The sequence below is a fragment of the Hylaeus anthracinus genome, unplaced genomic scaffold (assembly GCF_026225885.1).
Source record: "Hylaeus anthracinus isolate JK02 unplaced genomic scaffold, UHH_iyHylAnth1.0_haploid 5, whole genome shotgun sequence".
Lineage (NCBI taxonomy): Eukaryota > Metazoa > Arthropoda > Insecta > Hymenoptera > Colletidae > Hylaeus > Hylaeus anthracinus.
The window spans coordinates 2,699,784-2,720,315 of NW_026535322.1; the positions used below are offsets into that span (position 1 = coordinate 2,699,784).

Here is a 20,532-nt window from a genome sequence, read left to right on the forward strand (position 1 = left end):
TATGTATCTTATTGAGTCCATCGATTTCCCGTCGTTAACGCCTCGACTTTTGTGTCATCCACGCATGGTGGCCAGTGTCGTTCCAAGGATTGTAAAGATGATCGAAAAGAAAATTATTTAAAATTAAAGTCGCCTTGTGCGTTCATCGAAAAGGCTATATAGATACGAGTAATGCGATTCCCGGACTTTTCTTTGAAATGCTTATTTCTGTTGAAGCGTGGTATACACATGTGTGACTGTTTACATTAAACAATTGATCGATCAATCTTTCAATGACAGTGGTACGGACGACAATTCAAGTTTTATTTATGATAACTGAATTAACGAAGTATGAATGAAATTGAAGTTACAATCGATCAGGTTGAGAATGGTCGTTACCTGTACAGAGAAGAAGGGGCCAATTATATGGACGGTGGCCTCTTCGTCGGCAGAAGGAGATGCTGATTGTTGTTCCGATAGCTTAATGACACTTCCAGTTACACGTTGCAATTCTCTAACATTTTGTCCGCCTTTGCCGATGATTCGGCCAACTTGAGCGCTTGGTACCAAAATTTCGATTGTCAGTCTGACGTCATCGGACCCGGAAACGAATCCTTCCTCGCGCATTTTCTCAAAGATCAAATACTGCGCCTGAAAAACGAAACAAATCGCACAAATGACGAAACGCCGAACACATCTACTAAATTTCATAAGGCTACTTGGATTAATAATAATAAAAAAAAATGTGTCGAAGGTTGCAACGGGACCAACTAAACACAATTATTAATGTGGCATTGGTACGGGTAAGCCCTTCGGTATTTTACTATCCCTGCTACATCAAAATCGATGCTTATAGAACGACATCAACTCAAACATTGACAGGGTTTATTATCTAGATATAAGTCTATCGGAAAAGATCGATAGAAAAATATTTCCTCAAGGTGGGGAATCGAACTCGAGACCTCGAGAATCGAAGACAAGCGCCCGAGTCACCGAGCCACGGAGGGCTCCAAGACTTGGACGTTAGTTAGATCAACATATTCACAATTTATGTATTTGATTATTGATCCAACTACCGTCACGTGTTTTATCGTTCATTATCTCGAGGAGAAGGTTAATAAAATTATAATTTATAAATGAAAACAACCTCTTTTTCTTTAAACAACGAATCTTACCTTCCATTGAGATTCTGGCGAACCGACGATAGTCACTTTCCTTTCGGTTTGTTGCTCCGCTGGTTTGTCCTGTTCGAGCGGTGCGATTTTCACGCTAGCTCCGGAAAATCTGATGATGTTTCTAATGTGGGAACCCTTGGTACCGATAATGGCGCCTACGCTACTGTTAGGAATGTAAAGGAAGGCAGTTTCCTGAGTGTCGGCAGCTGGAACACCCTGTTGAGTTGGCAAGCTAGCCTGGTAAGGATATGGGGCAGGTCCGGAGCCATACAAGCCGGGACCACGTGAGCTGTATCCCATACCAGCGGTGGACATCATGGCCATCGGGTGCAGGCCGGGGAACATCATGCTTTGTGGCTGTAACAGAAACATTCCTTCGTCACCCGCGATTCGCAAATTCTCGAATTCTTCAAATCTTCTTTTCTGTCGCAACACTCACAGCCATTGCCTGTAAATCGTTCTCGTAGCTCTGGCGAAGTTTACTGGAGATCATGGATTCAGCCTTGCTCATATTGTCGATGGTGCCCTTAACTGTGATTATGCGCTCGAGATTAAAACTGTTGATATCGTTAATACTGCTCACGGTGATCTTTGTGTCCGTGTCTTGCATGATTCGCTTGATCGTGGTGCCACCCTTTCCGATTATTCGTCCGATCAAGTTGTTGTGTGCGAGGATCTTCAGAGTGATCTCGGTGCTGCAACGAGGATACAATAACGTTACTATTTCGTCTTGGTGGGACACACCAAATATAACATTTTCTGTCCAGCTCCTCGCAGTGCTTACCTCTTGTTTATGCTGTTAGCCTCCTGCTGCATGACCTCCAGGATCTTTTTGCAGGCGTTCGTGCAATTTTCTGGATTGCCATAGATGGTGATGGCTTTCTCCAGGGAACCGACGTTGTCCTTCCGATGAACATCCACACGTGCGCGTGTCATCTGTGTAATCTGACGTATAGTGGACCCCTGGCGACCGATTATGGCCCCTACCATGTCAGATTGTACGAGAATGCGAAGCGGAAAGTCCGTCTGTCGTCCGGAACCCGAAACTCCGGAGTAGGCGACGCCGCTGCGCTGGCTGCGGCCTCTTCGTCGGCTCTCCGCCGTAGACATTTCCACTTTTAGCACGTTACCGCCGTACTCGTGGTCATTAAACTCGTTCACAGCCCTACGTGACGGAGAAAAAGTCCCGTGAAACGTCTCGAAGCTCATTTATAAAACAAACGCGGGAAACGTCTCGCGCGAGTGAGAGTGGCGCGCGGTATATCTGGTGTAGCGTCTTCCAAACTTTTACAATCGTGACTCACTGTAGGGAATACTATCATCGAACGATAGAGCACTGATAAAGAATTTGGAGCTGGTGCTATATTCCACATATTTACAGGTAACGTGGTGACTCGAAACAGAAATTCGGAATAGTTGTTATCGCGACACAGAATCTTGGCGTCAAGCAAACGATCGCGCCCGGAATATCGAACTGTAAAGAAGTGGTTTACTTACAGCTGTGCTTGTTCTTGCGTCTCATAGCTAACGAGGGCGGTTTGTGTGTTAGGATCACGCGATGACAACTTCTCGATGGACTGCACTTGACCGCAGTTCGAAAACAGCAACTCGAGATCCTCCAATTTGGCGTGACTTGGAAAATTGCTTACGAGAACCTTGGATCCGGCACCACTGTTGTACAAAGAAAAAAGAAAATTCCAAGTTAACGATTTTCCACCTCGATAATGGACAGATTAAACAGACAGACGATCCACAAACTTTTGGGGATTCGAACCGAAACAAAATGCTATCGATCCGGTGACGATTGTGTCGTATCATTTGAACTATGAATATTTGTTCGCGATTCGAGTCGTGGATTAGTCATTGACATTTGAAAAAAATAGAACAATCCTAGAGGATAAAAAAAATTGTCAAATAGCAAAGCGAGTACTAGTCGTTCGAAATTTAGAGACAGTACGATAAATGAAAGACGATTCGACGATTCCAATTAACCGAGTACTGTTTTATTCATTTTTCCCTTGTTCCTAACACACGCGCAAAATAACGTATCGATTGACCACTACGAGCACGTTGCACATGCATGGGAAGGTCTTTGTCGGCAATGAAAGTTAAACGAATGTATCCAGTATTTGTTTTAATTTGTTTTTGATAAACAAATTCGTACATATTATTTATTCAAGAATTTGAATTACGAAATGAATCTACTTATATTTAACGTGAACGTATACGAGCTGATCAGACTGACTATTTACAGATCAAACTATCGTTTATTACTGTGGAATAAAATGTCGTCTATCTCTGGTTGTCGCATTGTCCTTGCTATATAATCCTATCAGCTTTTTTAACGCCAGGGATAGAAATATCGCGTCTTTTCCTATTTAACGTTGCTTTCGGATAACGCGATATCTCGTTTTCTCTCTTCTCTGTTGGTTTAGGGAAACTAATATCTTATCTCCCGTTGTTTCAACAAACACTTCATCCATCTACAACAGTTTTTTCCCATGTCAAACTGGCTCGATAAAAATAATCCCAAATTCCTTGTACTATTCAAATACGTACAATTCCCAGTAAGAGACGATTTCACGTTTTATAGAGCGAACGAACCGCGGTTAATATTCAACGCGAAGGAAGCAACGCGCTATCATTGGACCTCGACCGATAGAGGGAAAGTACGGCCAGAAAACCAGTTCGTAAGTTCCATATTGCGGCTGCAAAAGTGCGGAAACTGGGTCGAAATTGCGAGAACGGTGCATTGCAACGAATATCCGTCAACGAGAAAAGAAAATCAACCGTGAAGTATAAGTGATCGTTACGAAATATAGGAATGCTTTGCTTAATAATTAAACACACGCTCAATGAAACATGGACAAGGATACAAGTGGAAGCACAACCGCGTAGCTGGAGGACTTGTATACGTACAGTGTATCGTGACATGTGGGACCCACTTAGGATCCGGGACACAAAAACAATGAAAAAAAGGTCGTATAAATACGTGCTCCATTTGACCTTGTTTCCAAGTTATCGCAATTTGTCTATTTCCACAGGTAATTGCTGCTTATTTTTATAGGAAGAACTCCGAACGGTTACCATCGAACTAAATACAACTCTGCTGGTATTGCGTTGTCACGATAAAATCATTTGTTATTTTGAATGTTGGGTTAGGCCAAATTCCATTTTGTCTAGGGCTCCGTTTCGTCCAATCCGTGGGCAGAGTTGCGCTCGTTCGAGGGTGAGGGAAACTTCGTCAAAGATACCGTAGGGTATTTAAGTCTAATTCAGAAACAGTGGCGGTTGTTCGGGGCTAATTGACTCGGTGCGGTTTCACGTGCGCGAAATCGCGAAATCTGACGAGCCACGGCCCTGCGCGACGCCGACATGAATGAACCAAATGGCAAGTAAGAAGAGGACGAGGAGCGTAAAGAACGAAAAGGAGGGGTTGAAACGGCTGAGACTCTCACTTTCGTACGTATCGATTTTTCAGCTCACCGACCCACTCAGCGCCAGGGGCTTTCGACTAACCTTGAAGAAAACGCACCGAGCGACCCAGCTTGCGCACGGCCAATTATTACAGCTCGCTGAAGACCGTTGATTATCGCGTTGCGCGGACCACCCAACGTCTTATCCAACTCTACATTTTTAACAACAATCAAAACGAGGGTAGTAATAATACTTGCATACAAAACAGGTATTTCGAGAAACGCAAGTCTTTGGAAGGATAACGAACCCCATCGAATACGAAAGACGTGTGTTTTAGCAAGTAATAAAAATTCGAACAGATACCTAGAAAAGCTGCTGTCGGATAAGAGGACCAGATAAACGATAAATAATCAAACCAACGCGATAGCGTTGATCCAAGAGGCTACCATTCGACGAACATACACGTCGTCAGCAGCGAAAGGGTTAACCAAACAATTACCGTGGAACGACGCGTTCCTGCGGTGCCAGGTCTATCGTGGTTCGGGGGTTCGACGAAGCAAACTCTTCGACGTGCACGTGCTCGCGCCTACTAGAGAAAAAGAGAGAGGGATGGTACACACCCCCGTCCGACCGAGAAGTCGACGGTTGTGTCTCTCTGTTAGTATACAGAGAGAGAGAGTTGGTGTGCACGCGTGTGCTACGGGGGGGGGTTCCATCGAGAACCAAGGGTGCACGGAGGGCGTGGGAGGGTGATAGAGGAAGGGCAGGCCTTTGTTTCGTGTGCTTTTGGGGATTTTCGGCGGCACCCGGGTAGCGTGAGGTGTATATGCGGGTGTGCGCGAGTGAAACGTTGATATCGTCGGTTTCGTCTGACTCGCGGGTCCGTCTCCTCCACCCCTTTCCGCCCCCGCTCACCTCCGGAGGAACGAACGAGCCAGACCCCCCTAACCCACCCCCCCTCCCACTCCAAAAAAACACCACCGCCACACCATAGCCAGCCTCAACCCTTTTTGCCGCCTCTTTCCCTCGCTACCCTTCCTGACCACCGGCCTCTCTAGAGCCCTCCCGCCCCCTCGGTGTCTCTCTTCTCTTCCTTCGCCCCTGCATCACCCTCGTCGGATCTTGCACGCACGTGTAACTCGCGATTTCGTCCGTTCACCTTTAACGAAAGGCGGTAATGTATTTTCGTGCACCGGCTGGGAGCGACGGAGAAAGGGAGGAAAACCGCGCGCGCCTCGCGAAGGGCAGAGGAGCAGAAGAACGGAACACGACGACGCGAAAGGGACAACGGGAACGCGGCTGGGTTGCTTCCGAGAGAGACGGAGAAGCGCCTTTTCTAAACCCCGCGGCGGATACACCCCCGGGGACAGGGATGGACGCGCGACGACCGCAGACCACGGGTCACCCCCGTGGAAGAGCTTTTGATCTCGCTTAAGACACCTTTTTTTCGGACTCTCTTTTCTTCGTCTGCCTTCCTCCCACCTTTTTTTTTCTCTCCCTGTTTTCATTTTTTTTTTCCTCTCTTTTTTTTCCTCGTTTAACGAGCCAATGGACTCGGACGAGCTCGACGCGACCCGGCGTCGAGTGACCGAGAGGGGGGTGGCCAGAAGGTGGTGGACGGTTGACGAAAAGTTCGAGGGTCGTAATGCGGCGCGGTTAATTGCGAAGGGAATTGGGACTCGTTGCGCGCCGCTTGACGGCGTAAAAATGGAACGCGTTTACGCCGGGGAGGTGGGGGGGGGGGGGGTAATTAGCGAGGGTGCGCGTGTCGATATTTCTTTTTTTTTTTTTCTTTTCTTTGTAGAGATGCACGCTATGGAATTACGCGCATTATCGTGCGTCGCGGGTTCTGTGTCGGCATCGCTTGTGTTTATGTTTCGACGTGGAACATTGTTGGAATTGAGTCCGTGCGACCGAGATAAGGAACATGAATGACAGTCCTTTTCACTGAAGAATTAAACAAATTAATTCCGAATGTTAAATATCGAAGAAAATAAATTCGAATGAAATTCTTGAATTTCGATGAAGTTACGAAAATAAATAATCCTAATCATGTTTCTCTAATTTATTTGCTTCGAAGGTTTTATTCGAAATTATCGTATTAAACATTCTACAAATGCATGCTGCTCCGTCTTTCGTTATTATTAGGAATATTGGCACTGCGTTATTCCTGTTATTTTGTTCGAGGAAAGAAACAGGGGCACTCGGTCGCAACGCACAGCCCTGAGCCGGAGGAGCGTCGACATCGTTGACTGAGCCGCCGGGGCGCACGGCGCTAAAATCGATTTTGAAAAGGGAAAGTGGCATGTACGTGCCAGCAGCGTGGCTTTGCATGTACAGTATGCGCACGATTCGCGACAAAAACGTGTAGGATGTAAAACTGCAGCCGCGCCGAATAAAGGTTGCACCACGTATGCACACACGTAGAGGCAGGGATGGCAAACGAGCGCGCAGGCAGACAGATACGACCCCGGGCACACATTCTCGCGGTTGAGAGAACCCGTACGAGACGGGGTCTGCTTGATTCCTCTTTTTCCTGTTCACGAGTAAGCTCTTTCCCATTCATGTGTGAGCGTTAGAAGGGAACTTTCGTCTCGACTCGGTGTAACGTGCGTGTACCTGTGCACGGGTGCATGGCACGTGTGCCACTCCACCTTCGCGTTCTACACGTGCGTGTGCATACCTCGCGCGTGTACACTGTGTGCTCGACTCCGTGAATGGCGCCAGATGATGACGATTCCGGCGATTTTCGCTGCGGCTAATCGGAACCAACCGTGGGGCTTTTGCAGGTACCCGAACGTTTCGGGACGGGTGTCGAGCATCTCTGTCGACGTTTCTCTTTAAACGGTTCGAATGGGATTTTTCGAACGAAACTTCCACCCGATTCGTCCGTAAACAGATAAATACAAAATTGGAGTTTGAAATGGAATTCACAAAAGCGAAGGATAAAAATTCTTGTCTAATTGGAATAAATATTTCGTTCGTCAAAATATAGATTCCATATTAATACGAGCCAAAATGACTAGATCAAAATTATTGATCGACCTCACTGGACCGATACGATTGACCGATTTTTTCAATTTTTCTACGAACAATTCCGCGATGAACTATGCTTTTTTTCCACACGTACACGTCCGTGATACCGAGTAATGGAATATGACGTTGGCTTGGCGATTGGAACAATTCCGAGCAATCCTGTGCGAAAAGAATTTTTACAATTTTACTATCGGTCTATGCGCCGATGAAGTCAATGCACTATCCGCGGAATGCTTTAGCATTAATCCTGTTTTCCAATTTTGGATATCCAGATAAAAATACTTCCAAATTTTATTTCATTTTTCAATCATTTTCTTTTTATATAACAACCTCGCAGTTAGAGTTAATTTAGTCGGTGCCAATGAAACAAGGACTAAGTTTGTTTTGCCTAGATTCGCTGACACCGTTACCAGACAGCCTTCGGATGTTCATACTAATGCGTATCCACTTAAGCGTGTAACAGAGTGCTGGTAGATCCTAACATGTTCAAACACTCCGTAATATAATCATCTCCTAACTATCAACTCCTGAAATGGTATATTTTTCGCATTATGGGATTGATAATTAACGTGTCAACCAAATTTTACTCCTGTAACTAATTTTTACTCCAATCGACACGAGTTTTCATATTTCCAGGTAAGGTAAATTTTCTACAATAACGCGCGAATGATTTACGACGCCTTCGAAACTCGTTGAAGTAGATAGCGCATCGTATTGGAAAACGATAGGAGCCCGATGCATTGCGTTCTACGCAACGGAGATAACACGGCTGCGAAAAGTTGTTAATATTGACACACTGCTGGTGCTAACGTTGCCATCGGTACCACGTTGTGTTACATACTTTATGTAAGTGCAAAGAACGGAGATAGTAAACGACGATCTGTGTGGTTCGTAGATGGTTAACTCTGAAATTAACTCATCAAAATTAAAATTACACTTTTATTTGTCGATCTAATGTCCAACAAGGATAAGTGGCCAGAGAGTGTGTATTCTGTGGCAATATCGAGCGTATAAATCGTGTCATCAAGATAACCGAGACTAAAATGATTATTAGCGCAATAATAACGGTTCGTGACCAGTTGAATTTCTTTTCTATAAAAAAAGAAATAAATTGCTCGATTTCTCTCGATAACATCGCGAAGCCTCTGCGTTTCGCGCCACTTCGCAGCAGTGCGAGTTTAATCGAAACGAACCAGATATTATTAATGCCGCAAGGTACTGATGCTATCGTCGTCATCTGAAATAATGTTGGTTGAAATGAACTCAAACATCGGTTGCATATAATATTCACACCAATGCAACACGCACAGCGTGGAACTGTGCGTCGATGAAAAATTTCTGCGACCAAGTAATACTTTGATGTTGAAAATCGCATGACATACATATTTTAAATGCCACGAAACAAGTGTGCGCGAGGGACTATTGAAAATATCGAACGTGACTCAACGACTGGGCGTGATATGGGGAACTTTACGCGTGCTGTAGTCTAAAATACCTCTACTCTGTATTTTAAGACTTGTTTAGGCTCCGAATACACGTGCGCGCGCGTGTTTTTTAGGGATACGTGAGAGTATGCATTCGAGATAATAGGTAGTTGCACGGTCTGATCAATGTAGAGAAATTCGTACGAATTTATTTCAATTAATATCGACTCGTTACGTTAGAAACCTTAATCGCGCGTCATGATCGATCGAACGGCAAACCTTTCGCATCTTCAAACAAAACAAGATGGACTTGTACCACTTTCGTAATTAACGGGTCCGGTGTAAGCAGTGAAAGTGTTTCAATCGACCCCAGTCTCCCCCAGCGCGAGCAAGTCACGAAGCGAGACGGCGACGTTTCAAGTGCATGGCGGACTTCAAATTGCAGGCTTTAACAAACACCGACCGTGTGTGTGCAATTGCGAGGCTAACTCGAGAAACCTGCGCCGGAACAGTTTCTGGCGCCTCTGGAGATATCGCGTGGGGCGTCGATATTGCTACAGCTCGATCGACGCAACTAGTCGTCATCGCGATCGCCACGACGAGTAGTCGTGACGGTTGCCAGGGCTACCAGTCGTCACGATCGTCACAACTGCTCGCCGTGACGGTTGCCATGGCTGCTAGTCGTCACGATCGTCACAGCTACAGAAAAGTAGGTGGAGAAAGACGATTGCGAACTGCTGAGCTCCTTAACGATGGAAAAACTGCTCGATAAAAACCAGTCGACGTATCAGCCGGAAACGGTAATCGAGCGCCGACGTATTTCTGACGTTGAGCGTGTAAACGCGCGCGCGAGAGAGGAGCTCGACCATTATCGTTCTGTCTGTATCCGCGGAGCGTCCCGTATTCCAACTGTTCCGCGAACCGAGTCGACGAGAATGCCTCGTCGAGGAAAAACGCGGGTACGGTTGTCGTGTCGCGAGTATCGTGAGAATCGGACGAGTTCGACGAACAGCTGTGGCAACGAGCGCGAAACCTTCGACGGATTAACCCTTTGCTGACTCTGGTGACCACCTTGAACAGTGTTTCTCTATCTTCAGCTGTCTACGTCGAGATAAGGAAACGCTTCTAGGGTACAAGTTGACTACTAACACGTCGACTTCTGGACTTCTGTTACTCGTCATGATTTATCCAGATTTTACTTAACGTCACGATGTGACGTCGCCGTGTTATAACGGATAAAAACATATATTCGCGGAAGCTAGGAAACGTTGAAGAGTTCATAATGCCGTTTGGTCGAGAAACGGTCGCGAGAGAAAATCTCACGATGTCGCCGGCCGTGATTCCAAATGCAACGGTCGACGGTGGGCGTATTGGAAATTATGACTCAGCTCTCAGGGTTATTAACGACTCGCTATGCAGCGTATATACCACCGTTCATTCAGACCTCCGCTGAGCGGAAATAAAGGTGGCACACCTTGGAGTATGTATTCGCGTGAAACGCCTCGTGCCGCGGCATTTTTTTGCACCGCGATCGACGACCCGCGACTCTTGCGCGTCTCGACTCGCGATTATCGGGTTATCTGATAACTATTGCTGCGCGAATTGCGCGCGAGTTGACGCGTTCTGCGGGAATGCTCGTAGAGGAACATTTAAAAAGATATCGAATGAAAGTCGATTTTTTGTTTAACTTTCTCGAATATGCAAGACTGGTAAACATACATAAACAATCGAGAATCCTCGAGTACTGGAATCAATTAAACTTTACACTTTTGCACGCAATGACAAGGAAACTTCGTGTACTATAAATCGCGTCTCGTTCAACACACATGGCAAATCCAACTGTATAAATTGTACATGTGAGAACGTTGGTAGTTACTACGATAAGTTACACATTTTATAGCGGGTTGTTATCCTCCTTCACGCGTGATCTATGTGACACGATGCATATTTATTAATTTGCCGTTTGTGAGTCACTTCTCGCGTACACGGTTGGGTGCAGCATTTGCCTCTGAACTTGCCACAGGTTCAAGACCAGGCTTGACTTTGCATTCATCGGAGAAGAATGTAAGAAACGGCAAGAGCAAGCGAGATACATCGAAACGGTACAAATGTTTTTGTCATTGGTGACTGACCTATCGCGACACTCGGGTTGGAGTAACGAAGTCGATTCCTGGAATAAGATAGCTAATCTCCCTCGATATTACTAGTGGACTCCACTGTAGTCGTTTAATCAAGGGATTACGCCATAATTAGTCGAGTTTCCCCTATAATTATTCCAACAATGATACGATTCTTCTATAATTAAACGTTTTAGTTAAGAAATTCTGCGATACGAGCGAAGTAAGTAACGTTGCGGCGAAACACGTACGGAACCCATGCGTGCTGCACAATTGGCACAGAAACCAGCGTCGAACAGGCGCGAGAGTGGAACGATTCGAACGGGACAGGAATTAAACAAAAACGAATCGACCGGTTCGCGTATTATGCGACAGAATTTCAATTGACTTTGTCCTGGTTAATGCCGGATTCCCTATTCCGGCGCACGGAGGAGCCACCATTATGGCGAACGGCCTCGATATACAAACTACTAAACGGTCATTTTATTTTTAACTCTACCTTCGGTTCCCGCGTGCATAGCTCCTGACTGAAACAAAAGGTGGCGTTTATTCCAAGTCAATAATATCGAGTTGTCCTCCGAGACCACGAACGACTCCAACATCACTGCTTGCAAGTTGCTCTGCGAAGCTTCAAACCTTGCGTTGCAACTTTCGAAACACCTGTCGAACACGCTTCCGAATCGACGAAGAACGTGTCAACATCTTTGACAAATATTTACAATTTTCTATAATCGCGAATCCCGTAACCGTTGTCGTTTTTCCCGGACTCTTATTTGGATCACCGTCTGCATATCTAGCACCGTAAACAACGCTAAACTACGGAGAACGTGCAGGTGTCTCGCTGCGTGTACCATCACGTTGGAATACGGAGATTGTGGTTCAGCGTTTCTCATGCCCACAATTTTGTTCATCAAGTATTTTTAATAGGAAACTGCAAAATGCGTCAGTATCGACAAAAACTGAATGCCTGAGATAAATGATCTAGGGTTTCTTTGTTAATAGCGAATAATTCTGATAAATACCTGCGGCGAGAGAAATACCTTTGAAAATTAGATGTGAATTCGTCTATGATAAGTTCGTGGGACTTACCTGAAACAAAAAGGAAAAATCGAGTTAGCGATAAAGAGCAATTTATTGCGTATTTCGAGTTTAATTTTAGCTGCATTTATGTACCAAACAAAGAAAGTAAGAGAACAGATAATGAGACCTTCTCTTGAATCTTTTGTTCCATCCCATTCCCCGAAGAAAATGCTGAATAATAATGCGACCACGCTGTGCAACCGCGGCGAAGATTGCCAACTAATTATGCGACGCAGTCGTGTAACATAATCCGCGAGTATTTTTGTTTTCGAAACGGCGCCACGATAAAGGCAAAAAAAAAAAAGAATCGTTAACACGATCCATCGAGCGCTCTCTCGAGACTGCGTATTTTTCAACGACGCCAGCGAGAGTTTCGACGCTCGGTGGGAAATTTGCACGCGAAAAAAAAAAAAAAAGAAACTCGCATTGAACGGTCATCGAAACAAGCGATTGATTCGTCGCAATTCTCCCGAAAATTGTCGCTCTGTCTCTCGCGGATTATTACAGTTGCGCTTCGTCAAAGGGAAACGATAAATTCTCCACTCGAAGAAAAATGAAACTCGTTAAGCTGTCCGGAGCAATCGATTTCATTCGTAATCGATCGTTATAATAACTACACGGACACGAAACTAATAAAATAATTTCTGCATACAATTTATTATTTTATCGTATACCAAAAAACATAAGCAGTTTACGAGTTGGGGACCCTGGTGCATCCGAGGACGACCAAAAGGATATAACGAATACGTTTACCCGATCCCATTCAGTCAATGAATATTAAATGAACCGCTCGCGTTTACTTTTGCAATCCCAATGCTCGAGCTACAATTCAAATTCCAATTGTCATTCAACGAGCAACGGATGAAGAGGTTCGTTCATCTTTTATTCGTTGCCCGAAAATTGTGCATCATCCAGATAAGAATTTTGGCCATATTTCCGAGTGCGAGTTATTCAGCGACGTCGAGTCACGACTGGGGTGGCGTCGATATAAATCGTCTCTGCCCGGGTGAATCGATTAAAAATCGTATACGATTACGGCCGCTGGCTACCTTTCGCCGATCAAACGTATCACACGTGTCGCTTTTAACGGCGTCGACAACCTCGGCCGGGAACGCGACAACGACTTCCGGTCGGTTCGTGGAAGAACAAGACGATAAGGAAAAAAAAGGATAAAGAACGTCGCGGGTGTAGGGAGAGATAGAGAAAGAGAAAGAGAAAGAAAGAGAGAGAGAGAGAGAGAGAGAGAGAGAGAGAGAGTGTGCAGTCGCGAGAGGAGAGAAGAGCGACGAGTTGGAGGAGAGAAGACGCCAGAGGGAAAGAAGAGGAAGGAGCCTGGATGAGTCAACGCCGCGGGAACGGCGGCGAATCATCGTCAATTTCACCGCGGAGCTATGCAGACCGGCGACCAGTGACGTAATCACACCACGGATGCACCATTGGCCCTTTTATCGTGCCGTTCGCCACCAGAACGATCCGCTTTTCTGCAATGCTAAAGAAGGGGAGGAATAACGATCCTCGGGGGGATTTCCCACATACGCAACGAGTCGTCGCCACTTCCAGGTAGCCAGTGATAATTTCCTCCTTGCATATCCGCCGACGTTCCATGCGCGTATGTCAATGTCTTCGGCTTCTTGGAAAAGACGTTCGGTTCCCTTCCAATCCCGTCTCGGTCTTTACGATCACGGCTATCGATTCCGCGACGGACGAGAATTTATCCTTCACCCGAGAATCGCGAGGTCGATGCGGAGTCTACGCCGAGATGAGGTAGAAGCCGAACCCGGGAAAATTAACGGTATCGGTTTCGAACGGCAAGGTAGATTTTCTGGATGACATTTTACCGTGAAATGGACCTTGGATTCGATTTTAGTAGAAACGGTAAGCCTTACATAAAAGTAGAAATAAGGATTTGTTGCTTGCAAAGTAGATATATATGGGTTATCAACACCGTCAAGAAAATACCTGGATAGCCTCGAGAATACTGTAAATACGTGGACTTCTGGATATTATTGGCAAATGGTTAACTAGGTCTCTGACGTGATCGATGCCAGATAAGAGCGAAATAGAATCCCACCTACGTGACAAAATGCGCTAGCAATCAATCGCAATTCCACGTTCCTTTATACGGGCGCGCACCTTTCCTTAATTGGAGACGTGCAATTATGTCTAGCTAAACTCATTCTCGATATCGCCGCGAAAGATCGTTATCTAGGAAAAAGATCGTATCTTCCTTACTAATTTGATATATATTTAATCTCACCGTTCGTCCAATTCTTCCCCGCGATACGTCCAATAAAAGAGAGACGTTGAATGATCCTGCATAGCGTACAGTTCATTCGCACCTGTTTCCGTAAAAATCTTTCGAATTGATTCGGGCGACATCGCATCACGACGGAAATATGACACGTTACGAACGGACGTCCAATCTTTGGAAGGCACAAGTAGTAAAACCTCGACGCTCGTGTTCATTCAGGCGCTTCAATAATTTTCAACGAAACACAATAATCGCTGGAGGAGAGACGCTAATAAGGACACTGAAAGACCGACAGTTGGGAAAGAGAGGATTGTCGCCGTGGCACTGTCTCTCCTCTCTTTCCGCGCCGTTCGGTGCAGTGTATTCGAGAAGTTTATTCTAGGACGACGAAATTTACAATAACGATCCGAGGAGCCGTGGCCGCAGACCAGCTCGAGATATTTCTGCGCGACGAATTAGCGAGTTGGTCTCGGGCAACTTACATGTGCTGGTTCGCCGTTGGAAAAGAGAGGGAAAACGCCTCGATTGGTAGCGCGGAAACGCGAAACAAACGGACCGTTGTGAGCCCAGGGATGTACGAAATTCTCGTCTAGGTACGAATTACGAATAAACGGTACGCAACTGAATGAATTGCTCATTCAGTAATAAATAAATTTCTGCGATAGAATAGGAAAAATCTCATTCAGATAATAGGTACTCGACTAAATCTTCATTCGAATAAAGACAGTGCCAGGGGGTAGAAGAGATGCGAATGATCGTAGATTATAGAGCTAACGAGCCGAAGGTTATGCATCATCGGTTTCCCTGAATTCTCACCGGCATATTTGCTCGTAAGCGCAAACCGTTTATCTAGTACGCGGAGTGACGCACAATAAGCGCGATTTTTTTCAAGTTTATGCTGCATCATTTGAAAGCGAGAGAGGCAAATGCGAAGGACGACTCTCGAGCTCCTTTACAGGCGACTCGGTGGTCCCTCGTTGCAACTCGACGACAGATTTTCCTCGTCTCGCTTCGTTCCTTAATCGATCATCAAGCGGCGGAATAACGTTCTTAACGAGGGTAATTGTAACCAAAAACTCTTTACGTCTTCTATTGCGTGGATTTCAATTTCTTCTTTGAAAAAGACATTATTATCCGTTTTGTTCGAAATTATTTGCGTTATACAGAACAACTGCTCCGTGACTTAATAATAAAGCTGGCTGGAAGCAACAAAGAGATAATAAACACGTGTCAGGAGGCCATCACGATTACGCATACCGTGAATGGTATTACACATTTTTAAGAGCAAGTGTTTTCTGTTCGATACGACACGTGTATTCTGATATCGTACAATTGACGAAGTGAACTTTTCAGATACATTGTCGTTTCACGAATGGAGTTCGTGACGATACGAAGAGCTACTGACTTAAAAATCAATTAGGTTCAGTATTTAGGATCGACAATATCATTATTTGTGGTAATAAATATAACGTAGATAGCGATAGGAATAATAATGAATCGATTTGCGCCCATTGGTGCAAAAGATCGTATACTCGACTGCATGACTCGATACTGCTCGGTACCCCAGAACGTGTGCCCCTTTGGGGTGCCCCAGGCCTTTAATGAGCCAGCACCCAACAAAGATTAACTCCGATTCATCCAAGACCCGCGCTCAAGGTTGCTAACGTCTTTCGTCTGCACAGTTTTTATGACCTCGTTACACTTCTTTCCACGGAGTATACCTCTAGTTTATTTACACCCTGTACACCAAAGGCAAGAACCGACACGTTTTTTCGCCCTAAATCGCGTTGTCGTCGCGTCGACCAAATAAACGTTTCTCTTTGAACACGTTCACGTTCTGTAACCCAAACTATAATGTCAATTAACTATACACGTCGAGGAACATTTATGATTGAAAATGATCAAACTCCGAATAACATCGAGCGAACGAGGAACATTCTTTTCGCTCGAAGAAGACAACATTCAAGACCCAGGAGGGTAAAGACTGTTTTATGAAGTTTCACGATTCCAAGATGGCAATCCTATAACCAGGGTTGTAGAGTTTAATGATCTCTACGTTAACGAATCACGAGGTACTCGAATTCATCTCATTTCCCGCCTACTATCGGCGCATAATTTTAAAGGACACTTGTTGCTGGTCGAAGGGCGTGGTTATAAATTTCGTTTAACGAAAACAGGTCGCTCTATGAAATTACTAGATCCGCAAACGCGAGGGAACACCAGCGACGAATTAATCCGGACCCCACAACTCGTACACATACGATAGCCATCGTTTTACTCCGAGTGTTTGGCAAACATTTCGAACGTAATCTACTTATTATTTCATTTTGTTTGATCCAAGTGAACCAGGATATGGTTTGTCTACCAAAAACTGGACCCGCATAGGGCCAAGTACCCGGTTATCCGGCAACTCGACGATTACGAAACTTGCAAAAGTGACCTAAATCCCGGGTACGGGCGGCGATATCTTCGAGGTTTTAAGAACTGCCCGAAGATAGCGGGAAACGTTCAGTGGCGCCGATTCGCGATTTCATTTCCCATCGGCGCGGGTCAGAGATGGGCAAAACTCTTGCCTAAACAAACACGTAACACCTGTTAGGCCCAATTTCTTCAAATTCAATTTGTTGCGCCTAACAAACTCGTTATTTACAAACGAAGCTCAACATTTCAATCTGTCGCGATATGTGACAGATTAATTATAATTATAAAATGTAATTATAAAATTCACAACGAACAAATAACGATTCAACGACGTTCAACTATTGTTCGCGAATCAATTCCAGTACGTTGACCTTATTCGACGTGTTTATCACTCGAATAAAATTCTCTCTATCCCTGACTCGAGCAAATCTGGCCGAGCGTTTCCGGCTTGACCGCGATTAATCAGCGTCAAAAATTATGCAACGTGAAAAAAATTGCATCACATACGGAGAGGAACGCTCTTGTCGTGGAAAGTTTTCCGCAATTTCGAGCACATCTCTGTGAAAGTATGACCTCGTATTCAAACTTGCACACCGGTGTAATAAGCAGCTACGGTATATATTCTACTCTGTGAATTCGGACTATTTGTTGAATATTTCTTTCACGCGAAACGAACATCGACATTTAAATCCAATGAATGCAATGAGTCGCATAATGGCCGAGGTATATGGCTACACCGATGAATAAAGGGTAACGAAAACGGATGTAAACACGTTGGTGAACACTTACCCGTACAACGGCGCTGTGAATTTTCAGATACGACGTGGTTCGTCGTTGACTTATTGGTAGTCAGCCAATACCATTGCCCCCGTTTGTTAGCGACGCAACAACGGCGCCTGTTGGCACCAGCATACCGAAAAACAACTGCACTGATTTTTCCTCTATTGTTTCCCCGGACCCGCGACTTTTCTTCTCTCTCTTGTTTTTCGACGATATTTAATTTTACGTTTGTCAACCTTCGATGCCCTGCGCGACGCACAATGCCACATACAAGAAAACACAACACAGGCAAGTTTATGTTTAGGAAATCACGTTCGGCGAACGTTCAAGTACGGAAGTCGTCTCGGAATCTTGTACATCTGAGCACCGTTGACGACAAACGCCAGGCTACCAACCGAGAACGCTCGAGAGTCCAACAAATTCAAGTTTTCCGAAATTCCTTTCGAAACGTTTCTCTGGCGACGATATCACACGCACGGTTCGCCAGACAACGGAAAACACGACCTTGGTCGATGCCGCGTGGCTTTTGGCAGCCCACGAGAATCACGAACTGCCCAAGACATAGAAAAGAACTTTCAATAGCCAAATAGAAAATTGATACGTGTATCGGTCGATTCGAACGCTACGCATATTCTCGATCCTCTAGTTCGAACGTTTTCGACACTGGTGTGTGTCATCGTCAGCGACCACTTAACCTCTTCACTGCTGAATTAATCAGTGGTAGGAGAAACCTCTGTGCTGAATTAATATATCACAATTTACTTGCTTGCTCGCTAAATTTGAAAGAAGAAAACGAATTTTTGACGTTGTTCAAAAACTGGCGCGCACCTGGTGGCCCATTTAATTGGGCCGTTTAAAATAATGCGCGCGCGTGCTAGAGCGCGACAGTGAAAAGGACGAACATCGAAATTGTGTAAAAATAAACGTTGCGTAAAAGGAATAGTTATTAGAAGAGGATATATCGGAAATCTGATATTTTCTTTTATTCTTTCTATCGAATAGCGATCACGGAGGACGACGGAAACCAATCTGAGCAAAATTGATAAGTTTGGGAAAAATTGAGAATACACATCGTGCTCGAATCTCGACACCGGCCGATACAGGGCTGCGTTCAGAAATGTTTCAAGTAGATACCAGGATCGACCGACGATATCCAAAGGATCCAAAGGACGTTTCCGTTGCTCTTCCACGAAGATGGGAGTATGTATACAGAGTATATAAACGGCGTGGTACAAGCGGATTTTATATGACGTAGAAAAAAATAAAACACTTGTCGTTTACACTCGCGTCCTGCCAGTGACACGCATGTGGAATTGGACCGCACGAAAATTCTTGACGGCTGCGTCGTCGATAAAGCAAACGAATTGCTAATAACAAACGCTGCTTCTATTTCAGCGGTACCACGTGCCCTCGTACGACGAACAAAGATCTATGGATGTATTTAAAATCTCTGGAATCACTTCGCGGCAAGTTCTCGTAAAACTCCTGTTAAGTAGTCCCGAACAAACGTCGACCACGTAATCAAAGACGTCGAGAAGTTATAAGAACAATGAAAATACGCGAATCACGAATGGGTCTATCCGACAGATATAACGAAAAAAATCATTCTTCCACAACACGCTGGCTCACGTCCCGCCGCGTACTGCGAATGCGAGACAAGCCGGTCGACTCGAGCGCCACGCTCGATCAGCGCGGAAATCGAAGTTGCACGAAGATATACGGAGACTCACGAACCCTGTTAAGGCGAGTGATAACAGTCCCGCGAATTCGCGGCGTGGAGAGTCCACGAAACTAGCTTTCTTTTTTTCGCGAGCATTATCTCTCTGCAATCGCGACGAACGCACATTTTTAGAAGCTGCTGTCGATAATTCAATCTAATTCTAGGAGATGCGCTCTGCCAGTGTTTCTCAAATGGAGAACAACTTCTGTGGAAGCTCTAGAGTTTAAGTGTTATTTTTTTGAAATGAGGTAAAAATGTCGCGGGCATATTTTACTAAACAATAGCAAGTATTATAAGTATCATAACTTGTTATCGTAGTTTGAAAGGACGTGTCATAATCACGAATTTCGACAAATCGAAGGGCAATTTTTGTATTAAAAAATTTATATTCCACTGTATCTCCTGTTTCTACCAGCAAATCTACTTGAACAGCTATCGAATCGCAAGAATTCTACGCGTAAATCTCTACTTGCTTTCATTCGTCCTTGACTGTTCCAATGAAATGTTCTGCTATCTCTGCTACGTGGAACCGTACGGATAATAACACGCATCGCGTGTGCTCGATTTTAACACTGCCGCCAACTTAACGATAAACTTTGAATCGCGTGTTACAACAATCGCGGACTTTTTTTTCACGCAATGTTCACGCAACAGAGCATATATCCCAGTAATTCGCGTCGACGCACCCGCACCGCATCTATTTTTACGGCGCGTTTTATACGACACTTGCGTTTTAGAAAGCCCCAAAAATATCCAACCGTGAGAGTTGAGAAATGAGCAGAGGGCGTTTCGCTGTATCGTTTCTACATATTCGATGAAAACCAACACCCGGACGCGCGTCGTATTCACGTATTCTCTCTCGCTCCCGTTTCATTTTCTCTCTATTTTAAATTGATTTCGCAAGTCGGCGGACCATTCAACATGAATTTTTCCTAATTGATCAATATCCCAGGACTTCGGTGGCTCGACCATGCGTACGACTCCCTGGGCGAAGAAAGGGAAGAGAAAACGTGGACAGAAAAAAAATAAAACACGCGTTGCACGAACAATTTTGTTTGTACGTAAAAACGAACCGAGAGAGAGACAGAGAGAGAGAGAGAGAGAGAGAGAGAGAGAGAGAGAGAGAGAGAGA

General features: G+C 45.0%; 1 protein-coding gene across 3 annotated transcripts in view; it reads right to left on the reverse strand.

Moving 5' to 3' along the window:
* The window catches only part of LOC128895395 (insulin-like growth factor 2 mRNA-binding protein 2), an 81,279-nt gene that overhangs the window by 4,930 nt on the left and 55,817 nt on the right, over positions 1-20,532 (reverse strand). For all 3 annotated transcript variants that reach the window (XM_054157945.1, XM_054157947.1, XM_054157948.1), the window contains 5 exons: positions 2,652-2,825; positions 1,939-2,319; positions 1,594-1,849; positions 1,155-1,511; positions 379-630 (listed from right to left, as the gene is read on the reverse strand). In XM_054157945.1, the coding sequence (XP_054013920.1) occupies positions 379-630; positions 1,155-1,511; positions 1,594-1,849; positions 1,939-2,319; positions 2,652-2,825 (1,420 nt within the window). The remainder of the gene's footprint in view (positions 1-378; positions 631-1,154; positions 1,512-1,593; positions 1,850-1,938; positions 2,320-2,651; positions 2,826-20,532) is intronic.